Source organism: Rhinolophus hipposideros, assembly GCF_964194185.1.
Source record: "Rhinolophus hipposideros genome assembly, chromosome: 24".
Lineage (NCBI taxonomy): Eukaryota > Metazoa > Chordata > Mammalia > Chiroptera > Rhinolophidae > Rhinolophus > Rhinolophus hipposideros.
Genome location: NC_138070.1, coordinates 11362249 through 11375116, shown reverse-complemented (window position 1 = coordinate 11375116; position 12868 = coordinate 11362249). Strand labels below are relative to the sequence as shown.

The 12868-nt window shown below is 35.7% G+C and overlaps 1 protein-coding gene across 5 annotated transcripts in view; it reads left to right on the top strand.

Annotated features, from left to right (window-relative positions):
* TAOK3 (TAO kinase 3) overlaps positions 1 to 12868 on the top strand; it is a 155380-nt gene that overhangs the window by 117514 nt on the left and 24998 nt on the right. For all 5 annotated transcript variants that reach the window (XM_081037133.1, XM_081037134.1, XM_081037131.1 and 2 more), the window contains one exon: positions 5273 to 5407. In XM_081037133.1, coding sequence (XP_080893259.1) covers positions 5273 to 5407 — 135 coding nt within the window. The remainder of the gene's footprint in view (positions 1 to 5272; positions 5408 to 12868) is intronic.

Sequence of the window (12868 nt, the reverse complement as noted above, 5' to 3'; positions counted from 1 at the left end):
GAAACATTACCATTTTATATAGGAAGTAAACTTAATTATAAAGGCCCTGTGAAACTAGTAAGAGCGTGACTTGCAATGAACTGCTCTGCATCCAGGATAAAGATGCCCTGATTTTAGCAGAACAGATCGATCACCAATCAAGCCCCCAAAATATAAAGTGGGCCACTGACAAATGTCCTTTGACATCAGAATTTCAGGTTACTTTTTTCTCTCCAGTCTTTGCCTCGACTGGTCTTTGCTGGGCCTGGAAGGGATCCTAATCTAATCTTCCTTTTAAACAAGAATGCTTTACTAAGTCTAAAAGTATATTCTGACAAAATAAACCTGAAGCACTTGTTTATTTCCCCCTTGCTAGTGTTGCCACACTGCTTTTTCCAATAATAAGAATCTCACCATCTCTCTGGACTGGTGGTTCCTCGAGGACCTCTCTCTTCACCTACCACCAAGCACAGTGTCAGTCACGTTGGAAGCACTCAATAAATGTTTTGTGAACTTTTATAGGAAACAACGCTGCACCCTTATTGTTGATTATTTATTCACAAATGATTCCAGTACAAACTTTTAATCCAGATTAGTTTTTGGCTGTCACCAAGCCTGCTTCTGAGCCTCCACCCTCCTCTTTTAACATTATTGGCTATATAGTAGTACAAACAGATCTTAATGTCCTCCTAAACAACAGAGTCTAGTTTCTTAATTTGTCAACTAAAAGGTATATTTATTTTGTTAAAGGGTAAAATTCGTTATCTTTGCCTGCTGCTGCCTTCTATTAATATAGGTCCTTAGACTGTAATATATTAAAAGTATTAGTCCATTAATTTGTTATGTATCCCTAAAGAACTCTCGTCATCATGGCCCCCTTTTAGAGATTATTTTTAAAAAATCATTCTGTCCTAACTCCTAAAGCTTTACTTGGCCCTTCCTCTTAGTCAATTTCTTTTCTTCTTTTAAAAAAGAACAGCTCTCACCATTTTCGTGGGAGAAAAAAAAAGACGTCCTTGAGGGGACAGGAAGTTCTAGTTTAATTTTCACTTGCTTCAGTGGCCATTCCGATTATTTTTGCTGAAGAGCAGGGCCGATTTTTTGACTCTTCAACTCACATTTGGCAAAGTAAAAGTAAATGAACATATGAAGGTAATGTTTCTTAACCAGAGGAGCCATAGAAACCACCTCTCTATAGTAACGTCTTTATCCTCAGGATCCTGCTAGTCATTTTTTCTCCCTAACAGCTATCCTTCCAGGTTAAGGTATCCTTTTCCATCTTCTCGACCCTTCCTGTAGCCCTCGCTTTTTCTAGCTACACCTGCTTGGGCAATAATTTAGTAATTCCAAAATAAACAAAACAAAAGAGAGACGATGGGTTTGCTGATCTTTTCTCCACAGCATGAGTAGTATTGGAATCTATTAAAAGATTTTTCATCACCAGATAAAAGCCATTTTTAGATTCCCTTCTCCCCACCGCCCTTACCCCAATGTTAAGGTGTGTGTCACTATTTTACAACTTGCTTAGACTACAGAGTGGCAGGTGTTTGTGAAATACAGATTTGAATTCTGATAAATAATATAAGAGAAAATATCATTTCCCCAGCATGTCAAACCTATATTCTTGAACTTATTTATTTAGCAAACATTTACTGAATGCCTACTAAGTATCAGGCACTATGCTAGGTGCTGGAGTAACTGAGATTTTTCAAACCACATTTACTCTGCTTTTAAAAAGCCCATAATCTCATGCACAGACAGGCAAGTATGATTAATGTGATAAAGATATACCCAAAACTTGACAAAGCCTAGATGAATGATTTCCACGGTTAATTTCAAGTTAAGCTAGAAACTCGGAACAAGTGACTACACCGTAAATCTTCATTTTAGAAGCATAACTATTCAGACACTTAAGGAAAAACTTCTAAATAATTATGCATTGTCCAATGTATAAAAGTAAAGTTTGTGCCTCATACTTCACATATTTCACTATATTTTTAAAAAGTTCAATTCTTACTAAAGATTTTGAACAAACGTTGTGACAGCTTTTTCTTTTTTTTATCTGCAGAAGTTTTATTTTTTATGATGAAAATGTTATAAATTTATCTGGTTAACATAAATTTACTTAAAACTGGTCCCCGATCATATTGGTATTGCAAAAACTAGTTTGTTTATTCTTGGGTAATGTTTTAAAGATAAATTATAACCAAGTGGTATACTTTGTCTTAGTAACGTAGAACACAATAATTGTTCTTAATATTCTAAAATCATTTTTCAACATCAAAGAAGATGTTGGCCCTCTCATCATCATTTGTAAATAATCTGCATTGGTCCCTAACTGCATAAAATAGCAATTTGACCTTTTCAACCCTTAATTTTAAAATGTGTTCGGATCAGAAACTTCAGGAGCCAGGTTTAATCATTTTCAAAGGTACTGCTACTTGAAGGGGCGATATAACCAACAGACAATATATCCAGTAAAGTAGATAGTTTAATTTTTTTGTACTTGCTTCTCAAGTCACATCCCCCAATTTTAAAATGGCTTCATTATTTATGTTATCTTCAGAGTTTTGAATTTGTTTGATGCAAAGGAGCTGAATGTTTTAAAAATCATTTTCCTATGTACTTGAAATGTATATCGACTGTTAGCCTAAAATTTTGCCCCATTTTCTGGTCTCTTGCATAATATTTGAAGACACTCAGTATTTATTGGTGATCTCTGTTATGAAGATGCTGTGGAAAACAAGAATTCTTTTCTAAAAGGAAAAATATTTTTAGCGTATAAAGCAAAGATTATACTGTTAGCATTATGTTATACTTAAAGAAGATTAAAATTTTGGACCTATTCTTTAGACTACTAATATAGCATTATTTTTCATATAAACCTTACTGGGTTATTAGTTATGTGTCAGCTAAAATCACTGTAATTTCAAGTTTTAACTTTTCCAGTGTACTGCAATATCCTTGAGTTAAAAAACTTAGCTAATACAATGTGACTTTTAATTTGATAATCAAGATCCTAACCCAAAAGTGTTCATTTTTATCTGACAGAAAACAAAGCAGTAATATTAAAATTAGGCATATTTGCACATACTTTGTTTTATTCTATTATGTGAACAATGTGGAGTCTAGTGTCACGGGTCATCTTTGTAAATCAAATTATAACAATTTGAAGCTTAGCGGCTGCCATCATTTCAGGTCTCCTTCTCAGTCAACGCACTTAATGTTAGCTAATTAACCCTCACCAAAACTGTGACTTAGCAAGGCCTCCTGTAAAACCACAGGCCTCTACCTAGTCTTTTGTTCTGATTGCTGGCATTTAAAAGCTTCTTGATTTCCGGGGACTGTAATATTAAGTAAGATCAAATTTGGAGATAAATGTAATTTATTAACAAATATTCAGCAATGTGAATGGTAGCAGATCCCAGTGCCTGTCTCTCTAGAACCTAAACGTACTACGTAAATCTCAGCCCCACACCTAATCTTTTTCTGCCGTGTGAAATAAGAGTTTAGATTTCCCAGAAAATAGTGTAGAAAATTTTAATTGACCTATCAAGTACTTTTTTAAAAAAATAAATTTCAAAAATATGGATTGAGGTACATTTTTAACCTGTGGCACTTTCAAATAGAACTTTCTGCAGTGATGGAAATTATCTATATCTACACTGTTCAGTAAGGTAGCCAGAATTAGTGTCTACCTTGAAACATAGCTGATGGGACTTAAGAACTGAATTTTACATTTTATTTAATTTAAATATGTGACTAGTGGCTATCTTATTGGACAGTACAGTGGTAGAACATCCCTTAAATTTGATATATGTCCCTCAATGGCATTTAAAGTCCCTTCATTATTTGAAAACAAAATAGACCACAATACAATGTATTAGGGGGGGAAAAATCTCTAAAGATAGATGCAATGGTAAGATATCTTCCCAACATTCTGAAGCATTTGAAATTTATGAAAGAAGAAAGAAAATCAGCCCAATGATAAATTTTATTTTTGCTCTTGGCTTTTACGTAAAAACCTGGATGTAAAATTGAACATCCCTCGAGGCAGATAGGTGTTTTGACTTTTCAAAATTTTAGTCTATACAATAAAATTTTGTGTTTTTTAAACCTTTAATTTTGTTGGCTGATGAAGGAAATTATTTAAAAATTTTGAATAGTCATGGACAAAATACAAAACTGACTTCTCACAAATGGTTTCTCCTAAAACCCTAGGGCAGTAAGAGAATTAATTTCTCCTTCACTGTCCTGAACATGTACTATTTAAAAATCCCCCATGGTTGTACATGTTTTTGAGCTATTAATTATTACAGTATCTTTTCTGATGGGTTAGAACTACTTACTGACTGACCACTTCATCTTTTATAGAGAGACGCATCACCCTTTGAAAGCATTTTCCCCTTTAAAAGTCATTTCAGTTGCTTTTAAGAAACATCCATTACTACCTTCCAGGGAATGTTATTTTTCACTGGGCGTTGCAATAAGATTAATCATCTTTGCCTATCAAGAAGCATAAGACTTGATTAAATCAGTCAAGGGCATTAAATTCCAGCTTTACTCACCCTGGTGACCATACTGAGACTGAGTTGAGGAAGAATTTGTGAAAGTATCATTTGGTTAAAATTGTATGCCTGTCTCTTTAAATCTAAAAAAAAAAAAAAAATCCTTTCAGAAGCTGTAGAGAGAAGGTGCTAGAACTGTGTACGATCATGACTGGAAAGCAGGATCCCTCAGTGACTGCCGAATCTTCCCAGCACAAGATAGAGAGGCAATTCAGCACAAGCCTACACTGATTCTAGGCAGAACGATGATCCTACCGAACAGATCTCAAATAAAATTAAATTGAGAAAGCAGATCTTTCAAGGGAATGAGGCGGAGGCTCGCTTTTATGTTAAAAGCAACCAGCATCCTCCTTGCTAGACATGGACATGACATTTTTAAAGGAATTATTTGGTTGCAGCGTTTTAAACAAACTGTTCTAAGGAGTCTGTACATTGCATTGTTTTTTCTATTCTTTTTTTCTTTTGCATATATGTAATTCTGGAGGTAAAGAAAAAGCCTGCCAGGGATTCAGAAGGCATCCCACTAGCGATCAGCTGACATTCCTAACTGAAGGCTGCAATGTGTTGCTTATTCATTTTGTACCGTGGGAGCTGCGGGGACTAGCAGAGAGCTAAACTATGCATTTCAAACAGCAGTGCTTGTGCAGAAAGAGGGGTGAGAGAGAGGCAGCCGGCGAGGAAAGAGCACAGCTGGACTTTCTCCTTGTTTTTATCCATTTCTGCAGGATCATGTATTCATAAGGGATGAGGCGGGCCACGGCGATCCCAGGCCTGAGCCGCGGCCTACCCAGTCAGTTCAGAGCCAGGCCCTCCACTACCGGAACAGAGAGCGCTTTGCCACGATCAAATCAGCATCTTTGGTAAGCAAACACCCCTCTACTCACCTTCCCTTCCTTCCCCTCCTCCCCATCTGGCAGCCTCTCGACCTCCCTGAGCCTCTCTCGGCTTCATGGATGGGAGGAAAGGAGTCAAGAATGTTTTCTCCCTCCTAATAATTTTATTCATTTTAGAAAAAAATCTGTTGGCATAGCAACCTGATCTCAGATATTTTAGCATTGTCTACTGCATGGGAAAAAAAAAAAGCCTTTGTGTGTGTGTGTGTGTGTGTGTGTGTGTGTGTGTGTGTGTGTGGTGTGTATTTATATATGCTGTATATGCAAGATAAAAAGGGCTTTAAAATGAAGTTGCTAACATGTTCAGTTTTTAAAAAGCTGTTTGTCTTTTCATTAAAATAATAATGCTAAAAATATTTTAAAGGTATTTGCTGTGTGTGTGTGCAGGGCTCTATGCTTCTTTTTGTATAGATTCATGTGTGTCTATAATGTATACACACACATCAAAAGATAAAACAATTTTTAAAAAATATGTGGTTGCTGGCTACTGTATATAATTGTAGAAAATAAGAATACTTGCTTCCCAGCGATGGATTGCTGGTTCGTTCTGGTTCATTCATTTATTTATTGCAACAATGGTAGTGGCTGCACTTCCCCGTTTAACCCCTGAAGAATTTCCTGGCACCAGTAAAGCAAGGAGGGCTTTGTAGGAGAGGATAGGGACGGTCGTGGAAGAAAAGATACTGTAGGATCCTTCAGCATTTTTACTATTGCAAATGTGATTGCTGGATGCCCTTGTAGTAGCAAAAGGGGTGTGTGCTGGAAGAGTTAGTTTTCATGCCTCCTCCCCTTGGTCCCCAGCGCGTGCGCGTGCGCGCTCACACACTCACACACTCACTCACACACTCACTCACACACACTCGTATCGTTTCATCCTTGGCACTCTAAACTCTCTTTAATCTTTCGCTTCTCAATCTCACTTCTCAGCCAGAAAATGATTGAAATATCAGTTGTTTTGCCCAAATTGATGTTAGAGGTTACATGTGCAGGAAGAGTTAGTGTACGCTGCTTGGCTATTCCATTTAGAACCTGTGATGACATCATCCAAGGCCGACCCAGAAATGATTCTTTTTTTCTTGTCCTATTTTTTAAACCTGATTTCCACTTTTATTTCTCGGGTCTTTTAAAGGCTTCGATTATCTTTGGAATTGATGATGGATTATAATCTTTAAAAACCCAAATATAGGGAAAATGGAAGTTAAAGCACCTCCATATTTCTATGCCTGCTACTGTCTAAAAGCAAGCAATTTAACGTAGACTGCTTATAAATAATAAGCCTGCCTTTAAGTTCCTTTGTATAGAAGTTTCTTGTCATCTCGTTCATGGACAATTGTTTCATTTTAAATAAATACAATGCTGTGTAATGGAGATCTTAAAATGTCCACTATGTATTTGGTAGTGATTGTTAGGCATCTCTAAAAACACATGCTTTTGAGTCTAAATAAAGCATGAAATATTAAATAATAATTATCTTCATGCCATGATATCTGACAAAAGAAGAAGTATGGTATTTATGGAATATTACTACTCACCACCGACTCTTGTGAGACTTGTAACCTTTATCCAGACCTGTTCCTGTTGAAATGAGAGGAGAAATGATGAACAACCAACTGAGAATCAGAGCACCATAAGCAGGTTTTGCACGTGAAGCAGACATTATACCCAGTGGGTTTTCCCCTCTGGGACAGGTTCTCCTCTTTTCTCACTTGCCACACCCTCATTCCCATATCATATATTCATAACCTCCTCCCAGTAAGATAATAATATTACTGCCATGCCAGAGTGATCTCACGCTCATATTTGGGGACTCACCCAGAGCTCCTCTGTGTGCACATCACCCATCACCGGCTTCTTCTCTGTGGATAATGAAAGCCGCTTCCCCACTTGGCCCCCTCAGGGCTCTGGGCAAAGTCCTCAGGAACCCCTCTGAATCCTAAGTCTTTATAGTGCCCAGCGGGGATCGGTCTCTCTGACTGGACTCTTTATTTGCTAAAGGGCCCCTGACTCTCTAGTAAGTTAAAAACAGAGTAGCTGATAGGCTGTTGCTGTAGCCACAAAATCAGTTGTTTTTTTTTGGAAAACCCTCTCCAAACGTAATGCTTTGGGAATCATGGTGGGGTTAATGGAAGTTTATCAGAGATCGGTAGTATTTGAATCTAGTGGTTTTAGGGAGAAAAAAAAATAATGGAAGGGAAAAGTGGTATGATGTCTTCGGATTCCATGTCCCATTTTGTACAGTCTATTGGTATGGATGTTTTAATGTATATTACCAAGTACTACAGTTCTACTACCTATTATATTATTTTAAAGGCTAATTTCAATAGGAATATTTAAGTCAGGACACTGAGATATCAAAAAGAAGTATCTAATTTTTAAAAATATATCATGAATCTTATTGTTTTTCATGGATCCCGACTCAAATGAAAAAGGAGTAAAATTACTTAAATGACACAAAAGTAAGAGCAAGATCATGGCAAAATGAAGGTCCAGTATAACAGATAATCAAATCCATGTTGAAACCTCTCTTCACTTCTCATGGTTGGTAGCAATACGATATTGATTTATTTATTTTGGTTTTACTCTTTCTCTATAATCTTCTCGTCCAAGCCACAGAGTGATCCGAAAGTGAACAGCAAAAAGAAAAAAAGGAATTTAGAAATAGTTTTTCAATTACTAGATAAATAAGTGATGAGTATGTTTTAAACAGACTTGCAAACTGAAAAAATATATATAATGGTTTCTCATTTTTGCTTTATCGGCCTATCTCTTCTTTTTACACAGCCTCAAAGAGTAGGCCTAGTTCTGTGGCTTTTCCCGTTAGCATTTCTTTCTACATTATACTTTTGAATGGGGTTACTGACAAGTATATGAAGCCCATGGGCTACAGGCTTTTACTGCTAGGTATTTTTATTGTTGTGGCACCTTAAACTCAGATTTTTAGGTTATTATGCATCGCCCCACAGTGCATTTGTAACAAAGGAAAAGCATGGACTGGGAACGAACCGTGATACCAGAGGAAGCCCTGAGGAAACTTTAGAATTATGTATTTTAAAAATTGTAATCATTTAAGGGCAAGATTACTGACCTTATTTTAAAAAATTAGGAAAAGGGAATTTCATGGAATCTTTTTAATTTTATTTTTTTTCTTTTTCTGTAAGAAAAGTTCACATTGGGCTGATCTGTCACCTAGAAAAAAGTTGTTTCTATGTTTTTCAGAATTGCTCATCTGATTTCTTGGGCCTTTGAGATGTGTCTTTTGAGTTTTTATTGTTGGTGAATGGAGATACTAATATTTTAGTTAGATTAATGACCCACGAGAGTGTTTTCAGCTGATGTTACATCTGATATCATTTCTTCTCCAAATTTCATAATGTCCGGGGTCACGTATAAAGAAAATTGAGAGACTTCAAGAGGCTAAGTAATTTGCCCATAGTAGTTAATATAAAGACCAAGACCCTATCTATCAGATAATTCACTTTGGGGTCTTATGAAGGAATTCTCACTGGAATGCAGTGGTCTTACGACATAGGTGAATGTACATTAGACTATGCATTAGGAAGAGGGGCATAAAACTCTCCAGGAAAGGATGTAGGAGAAAATGATTATTATCCTATCTATGCAAACAGATTCTTTTACTTTGATTTTACAGATTCAGTAGAAAAGCTCATAGAAAATGGAATCTTCATTTGGATTTTTAAAAAATGCAAGTTAATTGTTCAGCTAATTGTGAAATTGGGTACCTGAGTGAGTTTGATAGACAGGCATAAAAATATTAGAAATTCAGCAGTAAATGCTACTGTTTCACCTCTCAGAAGCCCCACTGTTCTGTTTCTAAATGCTTGAAAATGTGTTCTCTTCCTGTATGGTGTTATCAGAGGATCCTTATCAAAATATTGCATATCTCCTCTTTCCTTTTTGTTGACCTCTTATTCTCATTAAGAGCGCTGCTGATAACTGTTTTTCACTTGTGTTGCCAATCTATATGCCCAACCCACATGACCAAACTCAATAAATGTGTGTTGAATGAATGAACAAATGAATGAATGACGTCTATTCCAGCCCTGGTACCGCAAGAGAATTTGGATTTATAAATACGTATTTCAAAGTTCTTCATGTTGGTTTTTCTGCATAAAGCAGAATTACCTGTTATCAGTCATTACTTTTAGTACAAACTTAAAATGTTTTTTTACCTATGTGTTCTAACGAGTGGAATGTCAAATTTCTAATGCCAAAGTGTGAGTCACTGTATTCTTTTTAAGAACTTGCTATAAATTTCATTTGTTCTAAGTGCTGAGGGTGGTCAGTTTTATCATAAGCATTTTGATTCTTACATATAATTAATCTTGTAAGTTGGCTTTGATCTTGTAAGAGGGTAACATTATCAGCCACCTTGCTTCTCTTTTATGTTCAGTAAGTTGCTTATTAGTCTTCTAGCTTAGTGTTCTGTTCTTGATAGACAAATAGTACACTTTGGGTGAAGTGATGTGTTTCAGGGCCAAATTTTGCTGGAATTAAATCCAGTAAAATGGAATGTCTATAAAAACTTCCGGAAAAAAGCTCAGTCTTCCTTTATGGTTCTATATATATATATATATATATATATTTATATTTTCAGGTATATGAAATAGTTAATAATTCAAATTCAGAAATTATACATACTGATAATCTACAACCTGGATACAAGTACAGTTTTATTGTTAAACTTGACCTTTTTCTTAGATCCACTTCTTCTGATCTATGTCCCCATCACCAGAAATGTTTAGTGGAAGGGAAAAGAGACATCTTACTCAGAGCCTGGCAGAAAAGGAAGGAAACCAACATTATTGAACATTTCTTATGTATCAGACTCCTGGGTAGGCACAAGTGTTATCTTATCAGCAATCTCATCCTAGTGGTGCTTCCTTTTTACATATGAAGAAAACAGAGAGACTTCATGAGGTTTAGTAATTTGCCCAAGGTCAGTTATATGGTCAGGGATGGAATGAGATATATCTCCAAGCAACCTACTGGTTGTGGCAAGATAAAACTGCTCACTTTTAGTTGATCACATTTCTGAGACTACCATTGTGAAAGCTACAGTCCCTATATTTCTATAACTTTCTCTGATTTTTTAGACTTACTCAGTTTGTAAATTAGACTTACCATTCTCTCCAGCTTTGGCTGTTTGGGTGTTGAACCCCTCCATTACTTCTTAACAGAAAGTTTCATTCTTTTCTGCCTTAGTCATATGAATTTCCTCAGACAATTCAAGAACCATAGGCCCTTAGTTGAAATCCCAGGCTTTATAAAAATTAAAGAGGTAAATTACATGTGAAAGTATAATGTAAACCATAAAACATTATAAAATTACGAGCTATTTTTAAAATTTTATTGACCAAATAGTGTATTCATAAGACACAAAGTTTAAACTTAAAATAGGCATACATAACTAGAGGTAACATATTTTTTATAAGTTTCATGTTGAACTTCCAAATGAAACATCTGGTTATACTTTTATTTAAATTCATCTATCTAGCTTGAGCATGGAATTTAAAAACTCACTATCACAATATATATTTAAAAAGACAATTACTTTCAAACTTAGAAAGTTTAGCTGTATAAATGGAAGTTGGTATTAGGAAGTTAAGAAGGTGATTATCCAAATTATGGGAAGCATTTAAAAGCAAAGTATCTTTCCTGGAATTTATTTATTATAATGATAGCATGTTGAGCTTTGTTGTCATTTGTTTTTGCCACATTCTTGTATGATCTGATATGCAGTAGGATCACCCTTTTCACAGGGACTCACCAATTAGGATAGAAAATGTTCCCAGCACAACTTGGTTCTGTTTTATCTTTAAGCTGCCTGGCTTAAGGAAATAGCCATGCTTTATTTTATTGACCACAAATCAGTCAAACATTCTGCTGGCAAGTTTTAAATGTATCATGATAGCGTTAGAGTATTCCATGCTTTAGCTTTGGAAATCTGATTAAAGAGGGAATACTAAAATAAGAAAAAATAAGTACATCGATAAAGCATACCACAAACATTACACTCGAACAGATACTTCACTCCCATATTTCTCTGAAAAACATATGAGTTCAGAAAGGAATAAATGGTATCCTTTCTGTTGATTGGAATGGTTTTTTCCCTACAGTTGAACTTCAGGAAGGCATAAGCATGAAGAAGTGAAATGTACACATACACTTCAAGCTACTTCTTTCTTTCCTTCTTTTTATCATGAAATAAGTCCATTAAAATATATTTATTGTGATGGCAAAATAGATTATTTTCTTTAGAATGTTAGGTGCCACTTTAGTGGTGATATCCCTTTTTTTGGTCTTGAAATACTGTCCGCTCTCATTCCTCATACTTTAAGGAGGATTGTCCTTTAGAAAAGAGAAATGAATATGAAACCCAGCGTTAGTTTCAGCTGGAAAGGTTTCAAAGTTCGGCTAATGTTTAATGGTGTACTTTGATAATACTATCCAGTTACAGAACAGCACTCTCTTGATAGTAAGGACTCAATCTAATATTCAGGGACACCTTCTAAAAAGAGTAGAGAAACAAACAGTTCTTTGTACAAAATGCGCTTTGACCCATAAACTGAAAATAGTAGAGAGAATGAATAGCAGCATGAAGATTTCGAGTAAAACTTGTTTGAGGTTCAGATTGAGGAGAAGTGGCTAACAGGAGTGACTAAATTATTTAAAACAAAACCAAAGTTATAATTTTGTAGTTAAATTTTTTTTTCTAAGAAAGGAAGGATGAAAAGGAAGTGACCAGAGAACCTGACAGGAAAATAAAGAGGGGTGATAAATTGAAGAAAGCACTGAAAAATCAGAAAAGGTAGAAACGAGATAGCATAATTTACATTTTCAGTCTTCAGTCTGTTGGTTACTCACTTGAGAATGGGTTAAAGAAAAATGACTAAGAAAAGTAGCTGTCCAAAAATTATAGAAATGCTTTCTCCTCTTTAGGAGAGGACATAAATGTATTATAATTTGTTAACATCTCTTTGGCAGAGGAGGGGAGGAAGAGACAGATGATTTAAAGGGAGAAATTTCTTTCTCTCGATTCATATTAAGAATAGGAAATAAATCTTGTTCCAACTATTTTGAAAGGATACTCAAAATTCCTGTGATGGTAAACGATCCTTAACACACAAACAAGCAATATGATATATAGCACAGTGGTTCTCAGAGGGATTGTGCCCCCCAGGGGACAATTGGCAATGTCTGGAGACATTTTTTATTGTTTTAACTTGGGAGGTGCTACTGGTATCCAGTGGGTAGATCAGGGATGCTGCCAAATATCCTACAATGCACAGCACAGCCCTTCAAAACAAAGAATTATCCGGTTCATTGTCTCAGTGCCAAGGTTGAGAAACCCTGGCATAGTGGGAATAGCATGGCTCTGCAATCACACAGAAATGGGTCTGAATCCTG